This window comes from Lemur catta, chromosome 11 (genome assembly GCF_020740605.2).
Source record: "Lemur catta isolate mLemCat1 chromosome 11, mLemCat1.pri, whole genome shotgun sequence".
Lineage (NCBI taxonomy): Eukaryota > Metazoa > Chordata > Mammalia > Primates > Lemuridae > Lemur > Lemur catta.
Genome location: NC_059138.1, coordinates 10,557,579 through 10,572,509, shown reverse-complemented (window position 1 = coordinate 10,572,509; position 14,931 = coordinate 10,557,579). Strand labels below are relative to the sequence as shown.

Genomic DNA, 14,931 nt, shown 5'->3' with positions numbered 1-14,931 from the left:
ATTGAACAAAAATGTAAAAGGTTTAGGTTGAAGGAAGGGGATTAAATTCCACAGCTAACAACAACAACAAAAAGAAACCTTTAAAAATATTATGTCTTTTTCCAAATGAAATGAGGGAGCTTTTTTTTTTTTTTTTTTTTTTTTTTTAGTAACACACGTAAAACGAATGTAAAAATGGGGAGACCATGTCAGGCTATACTGAAGACAATTTCTTGTTCCTACAAATGGCACTAAGTGGCACTTTTCCTTTTGAGGGCTAAATAACCCCATTAGTTAAACAGGAACAAGAAATAAAAAGGATTTCAGGGGGTTAGGGAAAGAGTTTTTGATTTAAAAACTGCAATTTTTGAGTTCAAAGAGTTGATCATCCAACACGGAAAATGTGAAGTCGAAGTGGGGAAGCCCCGAAAGAAACTTCTACGATCGTGCAACCGGCAGGCATAACGTCAGAGCAGGTGTCTTTCTTTCCGTGGGAGCTCTTCTTGTGAAAGGAGATGCAGGAAAAGCTCCTGTGGAAGAGGCAGTTGTGTGGAGAGGAAGTTTAGGGGCTCGGGAGGAGTTTCTCAGAAATCCGCACAGCTTTTCCTTTCGTGTGTGATAGAAAATGCAGCGGGTGACGAGGGGAGCCTCTGACACACCACGACAGAAGTCCTGTGACTCCCAGGACAACATGATCTTTCCTTCGCTTTTATAATCCTTTTTTAAAAATATATAGTGCATGGATGTTATGAGAAATTACTGCAATGCAAAATTATGTAAACCATGAAATTTCCTCTTATAAATGAAGACAAAACAAACTTTTCATAGACTCATCAGATCATATGGCTTTGTTTCCTATTTGGAAAACAGAGTCTTCTTGCTGCTCTCAGACCTTTGAGTTAGAGAGAAGCTGGCCTGGGAGGACACCTGTGGTCTTAGACTGGTCTCTGCCGTGGGTCCCTCCCGGTCTGATAAAAGTCAGAGGCAGAGCTGGTGAAAGCTAAGAACACTGACCACAGAAATGGGGGTGGCCAGTTGAAAAGGCAACACGGATTACCCATAGGGACATGTCTTTAATAATAAGCTCTGTCAACTAACTAAGGTTTCATATGTGAACTGTGTGTATAAAGTCACACTGGACCTTCGAGATAGAGGACATATATAACTATCAGATTAGTTTTGATGAAAGAATTTGTGTCTCACGGTGAGAAGATGAGATCAGTTAGTCAGAATAAAATGAGCTGATTTATTCTGTAGGAGTCGGGAACTTATTTAAAAAATTGGAGAAACCAAGGGATCATTGAAAACTATGATTCTCTCAAGATATTTGGAAATCCTTTAGTTTATAGAAATAGGAAGTGATTAGACTGAGCTATTCAGAACAAATGAATATCTCTAAGAATAAAGAATTTTGTGTTTGTGTTCCTTTAACAAATTGACATTCTTAATTGACTTTGAAAAGTAAGACTAAAATAATACTAAGATAATAAATACTTTTATTTTTCAAAGTCCTTTTAAAATTTGATTTCCATACTAAAGATACTTGCCATAAAAGATAAATTATGAGAATGGTTTGCAATAAAAGAATTAATTAAATAAGATTTTTAGGAGGAAAGAGGCTTGTATTTGTCTTATTAAAGCAAATTTTCTTAGATAAATTGCCCCTGAGCACATGTTGAAGTTCATTGCTCGTTAACAAGAGAACGAATAACTGAATATGGAATGTACCGATCCGAAGTAAAGTCACTTCTAACCAGCTTATAGATCCTATAGGAATATATATACGTATTTTTGTTTTACAGAAGTAGCTGAGCTTCTAATGCAGGTATTGCTTTCTTTTACACAGTATAAGAGGTCATAACCATGGAGTTGACAGTTGAGAGTTATCTTCTCAGTTTCCATAAGCAAAGGATAAATAAATTTATCTATCACTATGATTAGATATAACAAGCCAAAAAGTCTTGTCTCTATGCAGCTATCTCTATTATCAGATTGTAATCTCTTTATATTTCCTTGTTTTTGCTACAGAGATATGGAGTCTACTGAATCATGAATTGGGAATTTATTTGCAGTAAATATATTTCTGTGAGAAATATCTCCTCTGACCCTTCCAAGTGCCTTTTTATTTTAAACTATGGTATGTTTTCACAGGTCTCTTGATGCTTTTCTTTGATTATATTTTACAAACAGATCTATGCTTCCCAATTATCCATCCTTTATTCACCTTGCTTTTCTTGTGTCATATGCATTTATTGGCACTATTATAGAATCTTTATTGACTTAATTGTCTGTTTATCAAACAGATTGTATAAACCATGGAGGGAGGATATTGGCTGTTTTCTTCACTGCTTTAGTGCATAAAACAGAGCCAGGAATACAATAGGCTCTCAATAAGTATTTGCTGAATAAGTCATTGGGTAGATGAATAGAATAGTTGTATTGTCTCTACTGAAGTATATACCATATTTATTTAATCAATCTTCTTTTCATGTTTATTTGAGTTGTTTCTGACTTTTGGGGGTTATATAACCAATGCATCAAATCAACATATTGATTACTTTAGTGGAGATTGTGCTTACCTTTTTAGCATCTATTCCTCCTTCTCTTGATAACTAACCTTATTAATTCAGCTAACCAAACATGTACAAAGTAGGTCGTGTTTATTGCAGAATAAAAAGTCCATCCTTCACTCTGATGGCATGCCACATAACTTGATTATAAACTAATACACATAATCCCATATGATTAATGGTTCATGAGTGTGGAAGTGAACACATTAAGAAGACACTCTAATATGTCTGCTATGAGCTTTTGTGACAGAGCCTTCAGTTCTTCTGGTAACAGCTTGCTTTATCTCCCTCCCTAGATACAGACAAGGGAGAATGTAGCTCTGAGAGCCATTTTATGATCACAAGGCTTTTTCCTTGTCTTGGAAAACATGAAAGCTCTTGGAGAACTGGAACATACAGGTAGGTGAAACCCTGGAAAATACAGGAAGCCTGTCATTTTTAAATATTTCTGCATCTAAAGGTTTCCCTTATCTAGTCTCACAGAGTTTCACTTGGATTGAAGAAAAAGGCAGGGAGAGCATACTGTTATAGCAGCAGCAATGCACTGGGAATAAGGACACCTCGAGTTTTCTCTCGGTTTTACGAGGTACTATTTGAATGATTTTGGACAATTGATTTTGACTTCCTGCGTTTTAGTGTCTTTATCTGTAATAACTTATGAATACATGTTCTACCATAAAAATGCATAATCAAATTTGTATAGTAGCCAAATCTTACAACAAAATTTATATGAGCTATTAATATAGTGCCTAATAATTATTTTATTTATTAAAAAAGTGGTGGTAACAGCCACCTCTAAATTTGTTCCCTTTTCTATCCTCAATATCTCACACAGAGTTTGGAATGTAGTAGGTGATCAGTATATTTATATTGATTAGATTGAATGAATGACTAAATAATCTTTCAAATTTTCTCAATATAATAGTACAACTCTATGTCCACCTTCTTATTTAGCAGCTAGTTTCTACAGAAAGTTCTCCAATAGGAAGCAAGGACCATTCTTGGACAGATGTAGTGCAGGACGAATGTTTTTATTTAGGTACTGTTTTCAGGCATAGAAGGAAGGCGAAGCTGTATAACAGGAGATGAGACATGAAGAGATAAAGGTGTCTAGTTGGCAGCGATGGTCTGTTGAATCCAACTCACGTAGTTGCAGACCTTGGTGTAGACACCAGGTTTGCCTTTCAGAGCACAGCCATCGCCCCAGGAGACGACGCCCTGGAGTTGTCCATTGCAGACCACAGGGCCACCAGAGTCACCCTGAGCAAGGGAGAAGAGACCATCAGAGCTCTTATTTATGCGCCAATGGGAGAATGGGGTGCAAGATGCTCCTCCATTGTGCTGGGGCCATTTTCCTAGGCTGATTATCCACTATGAAGCACTTTCTCTTCCTCTGGAAATTCAGCCCTCAATTTATTTACACTATCCCCAATCTTTCTCCTCTCTTCTTCCAGCCTCTTCTTTTTCCTACTAGGCCAATTGGGCCAAGGAGAGGTGAGGAGTGGAGAGTTTTAATGCTGCCCAACTAGCTCTGTTCCTTTGGCTAGGGTTTCCTGCCACAACTTGCCTCCATAGAGGGTACCTGAATGTCCTGTTTGCACACCATCTTCGGAGTATCTTTTCACTCTTAACACTGGCCATGAATATCACAAAACTAAAATTTATGATTTGTCCCAAAGCTACCCCTCACCCCTCACAATCAATCCCAGGGAGAGTTTTACATCCTCTGTGTGTCAGGAAAGAGGAACTATGGCGGAAAAGAATGAGACTGAGCTGGATGGAGGAGGAGGAGCACAAAGACACTAACCTGGCAAGAGTCCTTTCCACCCTCCGTGAAGCCCACACAGACCATATTGCTAGTAATCTGGCCTGGGTAGGAGTTGCGGCAAGTGCTGTCAGAGAGGACCGGAGCCTTCAGACACTGCAGGAGATCAGGGTAGTTGACTGTTGAATGCAAGAATGCAAATGGAAGATTACCAACAGGGTTCCTGGAAATTCATTCTCGACATCTCTTTCTTCTTTCCCAATGCTCCCACTCTTTCTCTCAATTTGCCAATGATTTCTAGTTTTGGAGGACAACTTTTTTCTATAAGGTTTTCCAAATAGTTGTAATCAATGAGTTGTTCTTTCTCTGACACTAGCACCATGACCACAAATCTTACAACTAGAGACTATTTGTCAAGTGGCTATATGCTTCCGGCAGTACCAAATTCCTTAGCCTCTGTTCTGTTTACCTCCTTAGTTTCTAATTCTCTGCACATCACTAATCACACTTTAATTAAATACTCTGACATCTTTATAACAGTTCATTTTGGTTGTGTCCTATGCATGGTCCCAGCAAGGGAATCTTCCTCTTTTCAATTCGTATATTCTGAGACTCCATACATCCAAAAACTATCCTCTGGGAACCATACCTTGAGTGAGAATTTGGATCAACTGACCCTCAACATGCCTTTCACCTCTAATATCCTCAGACTTGGTACTTCAGTTCCAGGTGACACTTACCGCCACTGCTCAGGGTGTTGCCCCAGCCAGAGATGAGACACTGAGTACCAACAGATGCACAAGATTTTGGCAGAGAGACCGTGGACACTTGAGAGCTGATCTTGGCTTTTGAGCTCAGCTTAATTAGCATAATGTCATTATCCATGGTGGATTTATTGTATTTGGGGTGAGTGATGATCTTGGCAGCATTAATGAATTGTTCATTGCCCTCAGTGACTTCAATGTTGTGTTCTCCCAGACGCACCTGGATTCGGCTGGGTTAAAGGATAAAAGTTCTCTAAGTATCCAACTTGAGCTTCTTCCCTTTCTCCTGACCTCCTCATTCATGAGCATAAACACAGACACCATCCTCTTCAAGCCTTCACTCTCACAGGTAATTGAGCATGTAAGATAGCATTGTCCACTGTCACAGGTGGCATAGGTTAGAGTATTCCTTAGTTAAGTGTTCCTGCAAGTACAGACCCAGCCTGCCATCTTGTTAGAATAGTAAGGAATAGGAATGGGAACTCAATGACTCCAATGAAACAGCTCCAGATAAAAAGGGAATTGGTGGAGACTGAGCAACACCTGTCATTTTCTACTGGCTGTGACCACCATTTCTCATAGGGAGATGAGGCAGGACTCAGAGATTTGGCAGAATATTAAGAGAGTAGAATGAATCATGCTTATTTTTTATGTTGCATAGGACATTTTACATATTTTATTACCTCTATATGCCATTTTTTCTGGTTGAGATATAATGATTAGGACTGTGTTCTAATTCATGTCTTAAAGCTATCTTTCCAGATACTTCATCACTCACTATTTCCCTTCCATGCCTTTAGTGACATCATTTGGGAAGACATCGGGGAACTCTAAAGGGTACCTCTCCATGCAAAAGTTCCTTGGTACATCATACAGTGCTTGAGAAAATAAAGTGCTTCTTAAGATCTGAATGCCCCACCCCACAAGCATAACTCCGTACATTACCCTGATTGTGCTTTGGCGAGGCTAGAGGATAAGTTGATCTTAGAGCATATGAAGGTGAGTATTGGTCACTTACGACTTGTAGCAGTGAGCCGCGGACACCACCCACTGGTCGCTGATGAGGGAGCCACCGCAGAAGTGGTAGCCTGAGTTCAGGGATGCCTGGTAGGGGACTGAATTCGCCTGACAAGTGTACCCCCCGACGATTTTGTCGTCATCATCATCATCAGTGGTGGAAGCGACTGATAGGAATAAGTTGGAAACTATCTGTTAATCAGATCCATCTTGGAATTTCTACGCCACCACGAAGTTTCCACATATGCCATTATCAGCATATAATTTTTAATTTATGCTTTAAATTTGACAAATACATTCTTTTTTAACATACCATTCAGACACATACACACACACACACACACACACACACACACACAAGGATCAGAGGCTCTTTACACAATAAATGCCATTACCTGAGGATATAAAGAACACTGAAGACCACTACCCAAGGGTATAAAGAATAATTGTTACACAGAACCCTCAGCAGTCATGCAATTAGGTGTGAAGGTTTGCAGAAATCATGCTGATGTTTGGTTGGTGGTTGGTGGGACATTGGTATGGGATAGATATCCCCAGGAGGTGACAGAAAGGAAGCTTTTAGAAGCCACCTGAGAATGTTCTGGCCTGCAAGGAAATGGACAGTATTGTCCTTTTGCACTCCCAATTTCTCTCCTTGGTTCTAGTCTAAAATATTTGTAAACATTTAGAACATTATAAGATTTACCTCTCCAACGTTTTCTTTTATCCCAATTATCTTTCCAACATTTATCAATTTATTCAGCATTGTGAAGTCTGTCCCACTGATGTATTAAGATTTCTTGAAGCTCCAAAAGTTTGTGGCTATGTTATAGGAGCCCTATTGTTCAAAAATTTTAAAATAATTTCAGGAAACAATTTTCCAGGTGTGTAAACAGTTGTATTGAATTTATAACTGCCCAATTTGGGAAAATTTAGTATTAAGTTTTAGTAGTATAAAATTTAATAGTGTAAAAGTAGAAATAGTCACTTCTCTATTTAATATTTTTTATGATTGAATGATATGTTATTGTACTTTATAGGATAAAGATTTCATTGGCAAAGCTGTCATTAAAAAAAACACTGCCCATAGCTTTTATTCATGAGAAATGAAATATCTTTTCTGTTAAGACTCCTTGGCTTTAAATCACTCAGCCTTTAGTATAGAAGAGACTCAGGCTCTGGCACGAACAGCCTCTTCAGCGAGCACAAGATTAATTCCAGTCATTAACTCCAAATTCTTAGAAAGTTCGAGATAAACAATTCCATAATGTGCACTACCCTTTCCTTTTCTCTCCTTTTTCTTAAATTCTACCTGGAAGTTGAGAGCAAGTTCTGCTTCTTTATGTCGTCTACCTTGATCATTCCTGCTCATTGTGATTTTCCTCCAAGAAGTGGTATTCAATTATTAACAAACATAAGTGCTATACACTATTGCTTCAACATTTTAAGCTTCTCGAGTAGAGACCAGATTTTTGACATTCATTGTTGTCTTCCAGAGTACAAAGTGCAAACTTAAATAGATAATAGATGGCTAATGATTCACTTATTCAAAGACTCACCAGCAACTCCTAGGAAAGCGAGGAAGATGAAGGTCTTCATGGTTGCTCACTGGGGAATGGGATGAAGGTTTTTCATCCACAGCTATTTATACCTCTGGATTTGTCATTAACACTCACGGCCACGGGTGCCAGAAAAGTGATTTCACTGGATACTCATAAATCTAAATTTAGAATTCAATTATGTGACAAATAGAAGATAACTCAGTATTAAACGTCAACATGTTCACTTTTCCAGAAGGTTATGGGAATGGAAGTAACAAACCCACCTGGTGGGAACTGTTCTCCATAATAGGAAAGTAACGTAGAATAAAATCACAGAACAGAGCTACAGGTGTCCTGATTCCCAGACAAAAGTCTTAGGTACTTGGTTGCCTCCACTGTGAACTTTTATCCACAGGACTATCTTGGTCCCTGCACCCTTATTGTTTAATCGACAAAGGCTCTTTCACAATTATATATTAATAATTATAATATCCCTGACATACAGTGAGCTTTAAATAAATGTAACTTACCATTCTTTTACTTTCCTCTTTCTCAGGGAAACAAGTTGTTCCTAGGAATAATAAAAAGTTAACGTGGATATACAAGATCAGAGCTACCATAAGATAAAGTATAATGCTTTGCCCATATTAATCTAGTAATTCTCATAACAACCATACGAGATACCTATCATAATCCCCACATTACCTATAGGAAAATTAAGGCACACAAAAGTATAGGGGAGTTGACCACAATCTCACAGCAAGTACATGGGTAGAATCAGGATTCTAACCCAGGAAATCTGGTTTCAGAGTCAGAAGGGGTTTTGCTTCTAAGGCTATCTCCTTAACAAAGTGCCTTTCCGTTGCTATGCATAACTTCCCCCAGTCAGTTGACCACGATTTGGATACAAAGATAATACAAAATTCTTGGGCAATGATAACACAACTGAAATTTATAGAGTGCTTACCCTGTGTCAGACACTGGGAGGGGCTTATATGCATCAACACATTCAATCCTCACAAACAGCACTGCAAGTGTTGTGCCACAATTTTCACCATTTTAGAGATGTGGAGGAGGAAGCTTAGAGAAGTCAAATGTTTTGCTCAAAGTTTCATTGCTAGTAAGTAGTCAATCCAGGGTTCAAACTCAAGCAGCCTCACTTTGAGGTCCATGGTCTATCTCAATTGTGATGCTATAAACATAATAAGGAAGAACAGTCTGAACTCCACCAAAGTAGGGCTAACGCCTCCAAGGATTATTGAGAATTCTGGAAAATCCAAAAAATGGGTTGCTGGAGCAGGAATTGTCAGAATTAATGTGGCAAGGCAGAAGTAGCAAGAGTGAGTGAATCTCAGTGAGCAGTAACCCCTGCCTAGCTAGAGCCAGAATCTACACCCAAACAATATATCTGAAATAGCCTTCCAGGGTGTTACTTCTGCTTAAGCAAATTATTGCTCCTGAAGTAGTTTCTCTTTCTTTTACATTTGAAATTTGCTGCTCTCAAGATGACTTACTCAAAGGCAGAGTTTCTCAGCCTTGGCCCTATTGACATTTTGGGCCAGATAGTTCTTTGTTGTGGGCAACTGTCCTGTGCTTTGTAGAATGTTTATCAGCATCTCTGGCCTCTACAGCAAAATAGCAATACTTACTTCCCCGAGTCAGGACAAACAAAAATGTCTCCAGACATTGTCACATGTCCCTAAAGACAAACCCATGCCCAGTTGAGAATCACAGCTCTATGGGGGAAAGAAGGGCGAAGGGGCCTTGCTTCTAAGGCTGTTGCCTTAAGAAAGTGGCTTGGGCTTTGGGACAATATAGGCACTCAGTGACTACTGGATGAATGGCACCTAAGACAGGGAGCTGCCTTTAATGCTTCCCTTAGAATTAGGAAACATTAAGGAATAAGGAGGTGGCAGTGCCCAGAATGGGGAAGGGGGAGACTTTTCTGCCATTGCTGATACCTCCACCTGAGAGATATCAGAAGTTGTATGACTCTCCATCACCCCTGTAGCTTTCCCAGAGCCTCATCAGAGACCTGGGCCTTTATGAAAAATACAGTATCTTAGAACAGAGCTTTTCATAATACTTGACTCATGTAGTGCTATGCCCTGGAGAGCTGCCTTGGTGTGCCCAGGGCTTTATCACGTGGATTCCTTCCGGGAGAGAAAGACTCGGGGTAGATAGATAGGGGTCAGGGGATGGGAGTGGTCATGGAAGATCAATGGCAATTTTCCCCCTTAAAAGACCGGAGACAAAGGAAGGCGGTCCTGTCTGGCTGGAGTGATAGTTCTCCAGTCACATAAAGCAGTAGTGGGCATGTGGGGGAAACTGCCAAATGATGGTTTCCTGACGTCAGTTATTTCCATACCCCTCACACTTTTCTGCAAGTAAACCACTTACATTTTGATGTTTAATTAGACTTCTTTTTCTTAGTCTCTTCTTAAGCAATAGCATTGACATTTCATGTGTCAGTAGCTTGATATCTAATGCATATTAAAATGAATGAATACATGCTTTTCAAATAAAAATCATGATCTGAGTCCTATCAAAATCATATTGAAGACTACTATGATGCATATATTACACTTTGGGAAACATGATGTCAAGCAGACGTCTGGAAAATGAGAGTGGGAAAAGCCAAGGCTCACTGATGCTGGCGGCTGTGGCAGTTGCCTGTGAGTGGAAGGGGGATGGAGCAGAGCAGATTAGGATGTTAAGTGAACGTGAGTAGGAGATTGGTCCCTATGGAAGAGGCCAGGTGAATACACGATCAGTGTGAGGTGTCTCTGTATATATCTACATATGTATGCATGTACAGGGAGCGAACAAATTTGAAAAAATATTCATTTATTGTGTGGGAGCTTGGACCTATCAGATACCCTGTACCTCTGAGATACTGTGAATCATTCTGTGATGTTTGACACTGGAAAATTGGGTTGCAAGTTCCCAGACTCAATGAAGTATTTTTCTCTTCACTTTATATGCGAGAAACTTCTGTTCTCAATGACATCTCACTTATAATCAACACTGAACATGCTACAGTGTGTGTGGTCTCCTTCCTGAGCCTCCTCTCACAGTAAGATCCCTGAGCTATGAGGAATGCCCACATTCCTTTCGCCCTGTAGAGTTAGTTGGTACTTGTACTTCTTTTCCTAACTTCAAGCACATGGTGACCCAGAGACATGTGTCTATATTTAATTAGTCTGTTTTTCTCACCCCTCTTTCCCACGCACAGGGCTTAGCCGCCTTGGAAGAGTATTTAAACCTGTGCCTAAATTGCAGCTCATTGGGTTCCAGAAAATATATTAACATTAGTATTGCCGGGAAGAAAAGGCACCAGACCCTGAAGGCAATTTCATGGTCTTTTCCTGCATGTGGACTCAATTTTTCTTTTTCCTTAACTTCTCCGGCCACTTTCCTGGTTATCACATCACTAGTTACTGGGGCCATTCTGGCTTTTAACTGCTTCAATGTATAGGGAAAATTTTAAATAAAACTTCTTTCGTTAGAAAAAATGTACTAAGGGATACTGAAAAAATGACGTAAACAATGAGGGCAACAAAAGTACAAAAGGGAACACGAGGTAAAAAGCATGTGCTTGTGAAATGACCTTGTTACTAAGCTGAGCATCTACACTAAGCTGAATTTCTCATCTTTGCAACTCATGGAAAATTAGTGTAGTGAATAGAATGTTCTTTCTTGGGAAAGTGAACCCTAGCACCAGGCATGGGTTTCCTTGAGAACCCTGCCCAAGGGTGGAATTAGTCTGGAGGCATTTCTGCTCTTGCTACAGGTGATTCTCTCCGTAAAACTGTTTGCAGCAGTCAGCAAACTTTTTCAATAAAGGGCCAGACAGCAAATGTTTTAGGCTATATAGGCAACGTGTCTCTGTCACAGCTACTCTGCTGTCGTGCCGTGAAAGCGGTCATAAACAATATGAACTTGCACGAGTGTGGCCGTGTTCCAGTAAAACTTTATTTACTAATGGACTGTAAGCCAGATTTCCCCCCCCAGGCCACAGTTGGCCAACCCTGCTCTAGAAGATAGGGAAGAAACCATTTAAATATCTGATATCTAGACTTAAAATTGAACGGTAGTTCAGTTTCAATGATCAGGGATGGCTTGAAATAAAATCAGTAATCTTAGAAGAAATATCTCAATGTTTACTTCAAGTGCTTTAGGGAGAAAGGAAGAAGAAGGGGAATGGGAATTTAGGTTGGGAAATTGGAGCGACACAGAATAATGCAGGAAAAAAAGGAGAGCTTGGCAGAGATAGAAAACGTGCTGAAGTGCAGCGGCACAATCGTAGCTCACAGTAACTCAAATTCCTCGGCTCAAATGATCCCCCTACCTCAGCCACCTAAAATGCTGGGCTCACAGGTGTGAACTACTGTGCCTGGCTAGCATTTTTTTTTTTTGTCTCTAGATTTTAATATTCTCAGCATAAAATGAAAACCCACAGAAAATAATGGGCAAATAGGATACATTAACACACTTTTTGATCCACATATTAGAGTTTTGTTAAGGTGTCAACCTAACTAACTTATGTCTCTGTCAGAACGCACTTCACATTGCTCCATCTTCCTGTATGTGGTCAAATCCTACCTCCATCCTATAAGATTAGGTAGTAAAGCATACCTGACAAAATAAAAATTAAGTTTTATCATCGAACCTGAAACTCAGATCTGTCAGAACAAGTGCAAATGCTACCGTGAAATAATTGCTAAGTTGTCACTTCTGAATATGATGGGGTAGTGAGGCATTTATGGAGAGAAATCATCCTATTAGATTAGAAGGAAATGGGATTGGGAAGAGAAAGTGGGATGAAGATGAAGTTTAAAGTGAAAGTAAAGATGAAAATGGAGCATTATAAGTGGAAAATGACAGAAAACAGGGAAAGAGTGTATGAAACTGCATGTCAGCTTAGCAAAAGAGAATGTATAATATATACCTTATATAAAATTTTTGATAAAGACAATTTCTGACCTGTATATTTATATCCCCCAAACAATGTTGAATGTTGAGTACATAGTAGAAACTGATGAAAACTTGTTTTTAAATTTTTTTATTAATACATAATATTTGTATACATTTATGGGATATATGTGATATTTTGTTGCTAATATATGCATAGAATGTGTAATAATGAAGTCAGGGCATTTTGGGTACCCATCACCTTGAGTATTTATATTTTTATGCATTGGGAACATTTCAAATCCGCTCTTCCAGCTATTTTGAAATATACAGTACATTGTGGTTGACTATAGTAACCCTGCTCTGCTACTGAGCATTAGCTTCTATCTAACTGTATTTGGTGATTGTCTCTAAGGTCCACCATCCCACCCCCTTTATTATGCCACCTTTCTTTTCTGGGATGCATTTCCTAAATCAAAATAAAATGATATCCAAAGAAAAATGTTCCTTAGCTCAGAAATATGATTTAGTTGTACTTTTGAAAACTGCAGTTTGGAGAGTAGAAAAAGGAAACTTAAAAGCATCTTGAATTCCACTTTAGGAAGAATGGATAGATCCTGTGAGGTGAGCAAACTATTCAAATACAGTGACCCTTAGAGCCCCAGAGTCACTGTCAATCTCCCATGCCACTCCTCTTGAGTGAGAGTCATCATATTAGGAATTTCAGCAAACTTAGTAGAGAACTCAAGCTCACTAAGAGCAAGTTGTGTCAAACTAATCCCATTTTCTTTTGGGTGAGCTTTTCAAGTTGAGGAACGAGAAGAAAAGAACTTAGCATACCTTGTTTTCCACAAAATACTTGGTGGTGCTTCCATGGCATATTTGCAGTTAAGGGGTTGAGACATGCTCTTGATGTGGCACTCCATAGTAGATGCACAGTTGAGTAGCAAATGTTCTCCAAAGCGCAGCCTCAGAGCTCATATGAACTGTAGTAAGGAATCTCTGACATCTCTGATTTGAGAACACAGAGGTCCAGACAGCTGATTTGCTAATGACCCAGGTCTGAGAAGAATCAATGCCACCGATGACCGATTTGAGGCACAAGGAAATCAGGTTCATTATTAACAGCTGCCTGGCTTATATGAATAGCTCTCCAGTCATCCTAGTAGTCTCTTAAGTGCTAATATCAGACTTGGCTCTGACTCACAATTTAGATATAATGCCATTCCTAGACAAATGGAATCCAAGGAGACAGAGGTCAAAGGCACAACATCAAGTCCCTTTTGCTGGTCACCCTCCTGAGATCTTGTCTTTTCTCTGCTCAAGCATCTCAGCCATTGCCATGGTCCCTGTGACCAAGTCCACATTTGACACCATCTCTAGTAAACGGGTGCTCTCCTGTCCTCAGGTTTCTTTGTTAGCATCCACTCTGGAATCCTGACTCCTTAAAGACAGTGTTCAGTCTTATTCTTTCCACTCTGTGTCCAAATCATCAATGCCTACACCCAAGTTACTGCTTCCTTCCAGTTTCTCTGTGGTTGACACCTATCTTCCTGAGCTTCCTCCAGTTCTCTAATTCACAATCTCCTGTCATCCCAGTTGCCTATGCTAACTGCTTCCTGATGCCCACTCTGTGGCCCCCAGAGAGTACCTGCCCCAACTGCTGAGACTAAAGCATGAAGAAAAGCTGCCTGGTGAGTACAGATGCTGTCCCTCAGTGGTGACAAGAGACCAGGGCCTGGAGAAGAGATGCCATGAGGATCGGTAGTTACTGTCAAATATCTGAATCACCACTGTGTTAGGAAATACGAGGCTCTAGATGACAAGACAGGGACCAAGAAGCGGGAGTTACAAAAGAACATCTCATTGTTAATGCAACAAAGAACTTTCTAACAGATGCAACCCATGAGGGTGGCGGCAAGAGGCTTCCCTCTGCGTGGTATGGGAGAATAGATCTAGAAAATCCATTTACTGTTTCAAGGGAAGGTGTTGATGTTCTTTGGTAAACTTCATGTTATCTTGGTATTTATCACTTAAACAGTTTACTTTTTCATATAAATAAGCATACTTTGACGTCTGAGATGCTCCAAGCAAACTATCTCTGTAGTTGCCAGTTGCTCAAGTTTAAAGAAAATCATGGTAGCAGCTCGTGCTACCCCAATTAGGCATTGCTAATGCTCGTGTTGTAGCAATAGCAAACTGAACTGAAGCAAAGTTCTCAGAGGAAGGAAAGATCTTCTCTGGGCCAAAGGTCTCTAACCCTGGAGTCCATAAGCATCGCAAGGAAATCATGGGTAGAAACACAGAGGATTTTGACTATTAGTCGAGCCTTGTAGTATGGAGTTTTATAAAGCTCTCGGAATTATTCTGAGTCCGGTGGT

The 14,931-nt window shown here is 39.7% G+C and overlaps 1 protein-coding gene across 1 annotated transcript; it reads right to left on the bottom strand.

Annotated features, from left to right (window-relative positions):
• Positions 1–3,574: 3,574 nt before the first annotated feature.
• LOC123646897 (trypsin-like) lies at positions 3,575–13,705 on the bottom strand. Its single transcript, XM_045564076.1, has 7 exons — positions 13,391–13,705; positions 8,167–8,207; positions 7,655–7,815; positions 6,097–6,262; positions 5,055–5,308; positions 4,357–4,493; positions 3,575–3,809 (listed from the first exon to the last, which is right to left on the bottom strand). Exons 3-7 carry the CDS (start codon positions 7,692–7,694, stop codon positions 3,660–3,662), a joined length of 747 nt encoding a protein of 248 aa, XP_045420032.1. The 5' UTR covers positions 7,695–7,815; positions 8,167–8,207; positions 13,391–13,705; the 3' UTR covers positions 3,575–3,659.
• Between the last annotated feature and the right edge of the window lie 1,226 nt (positions 13,706–14,931).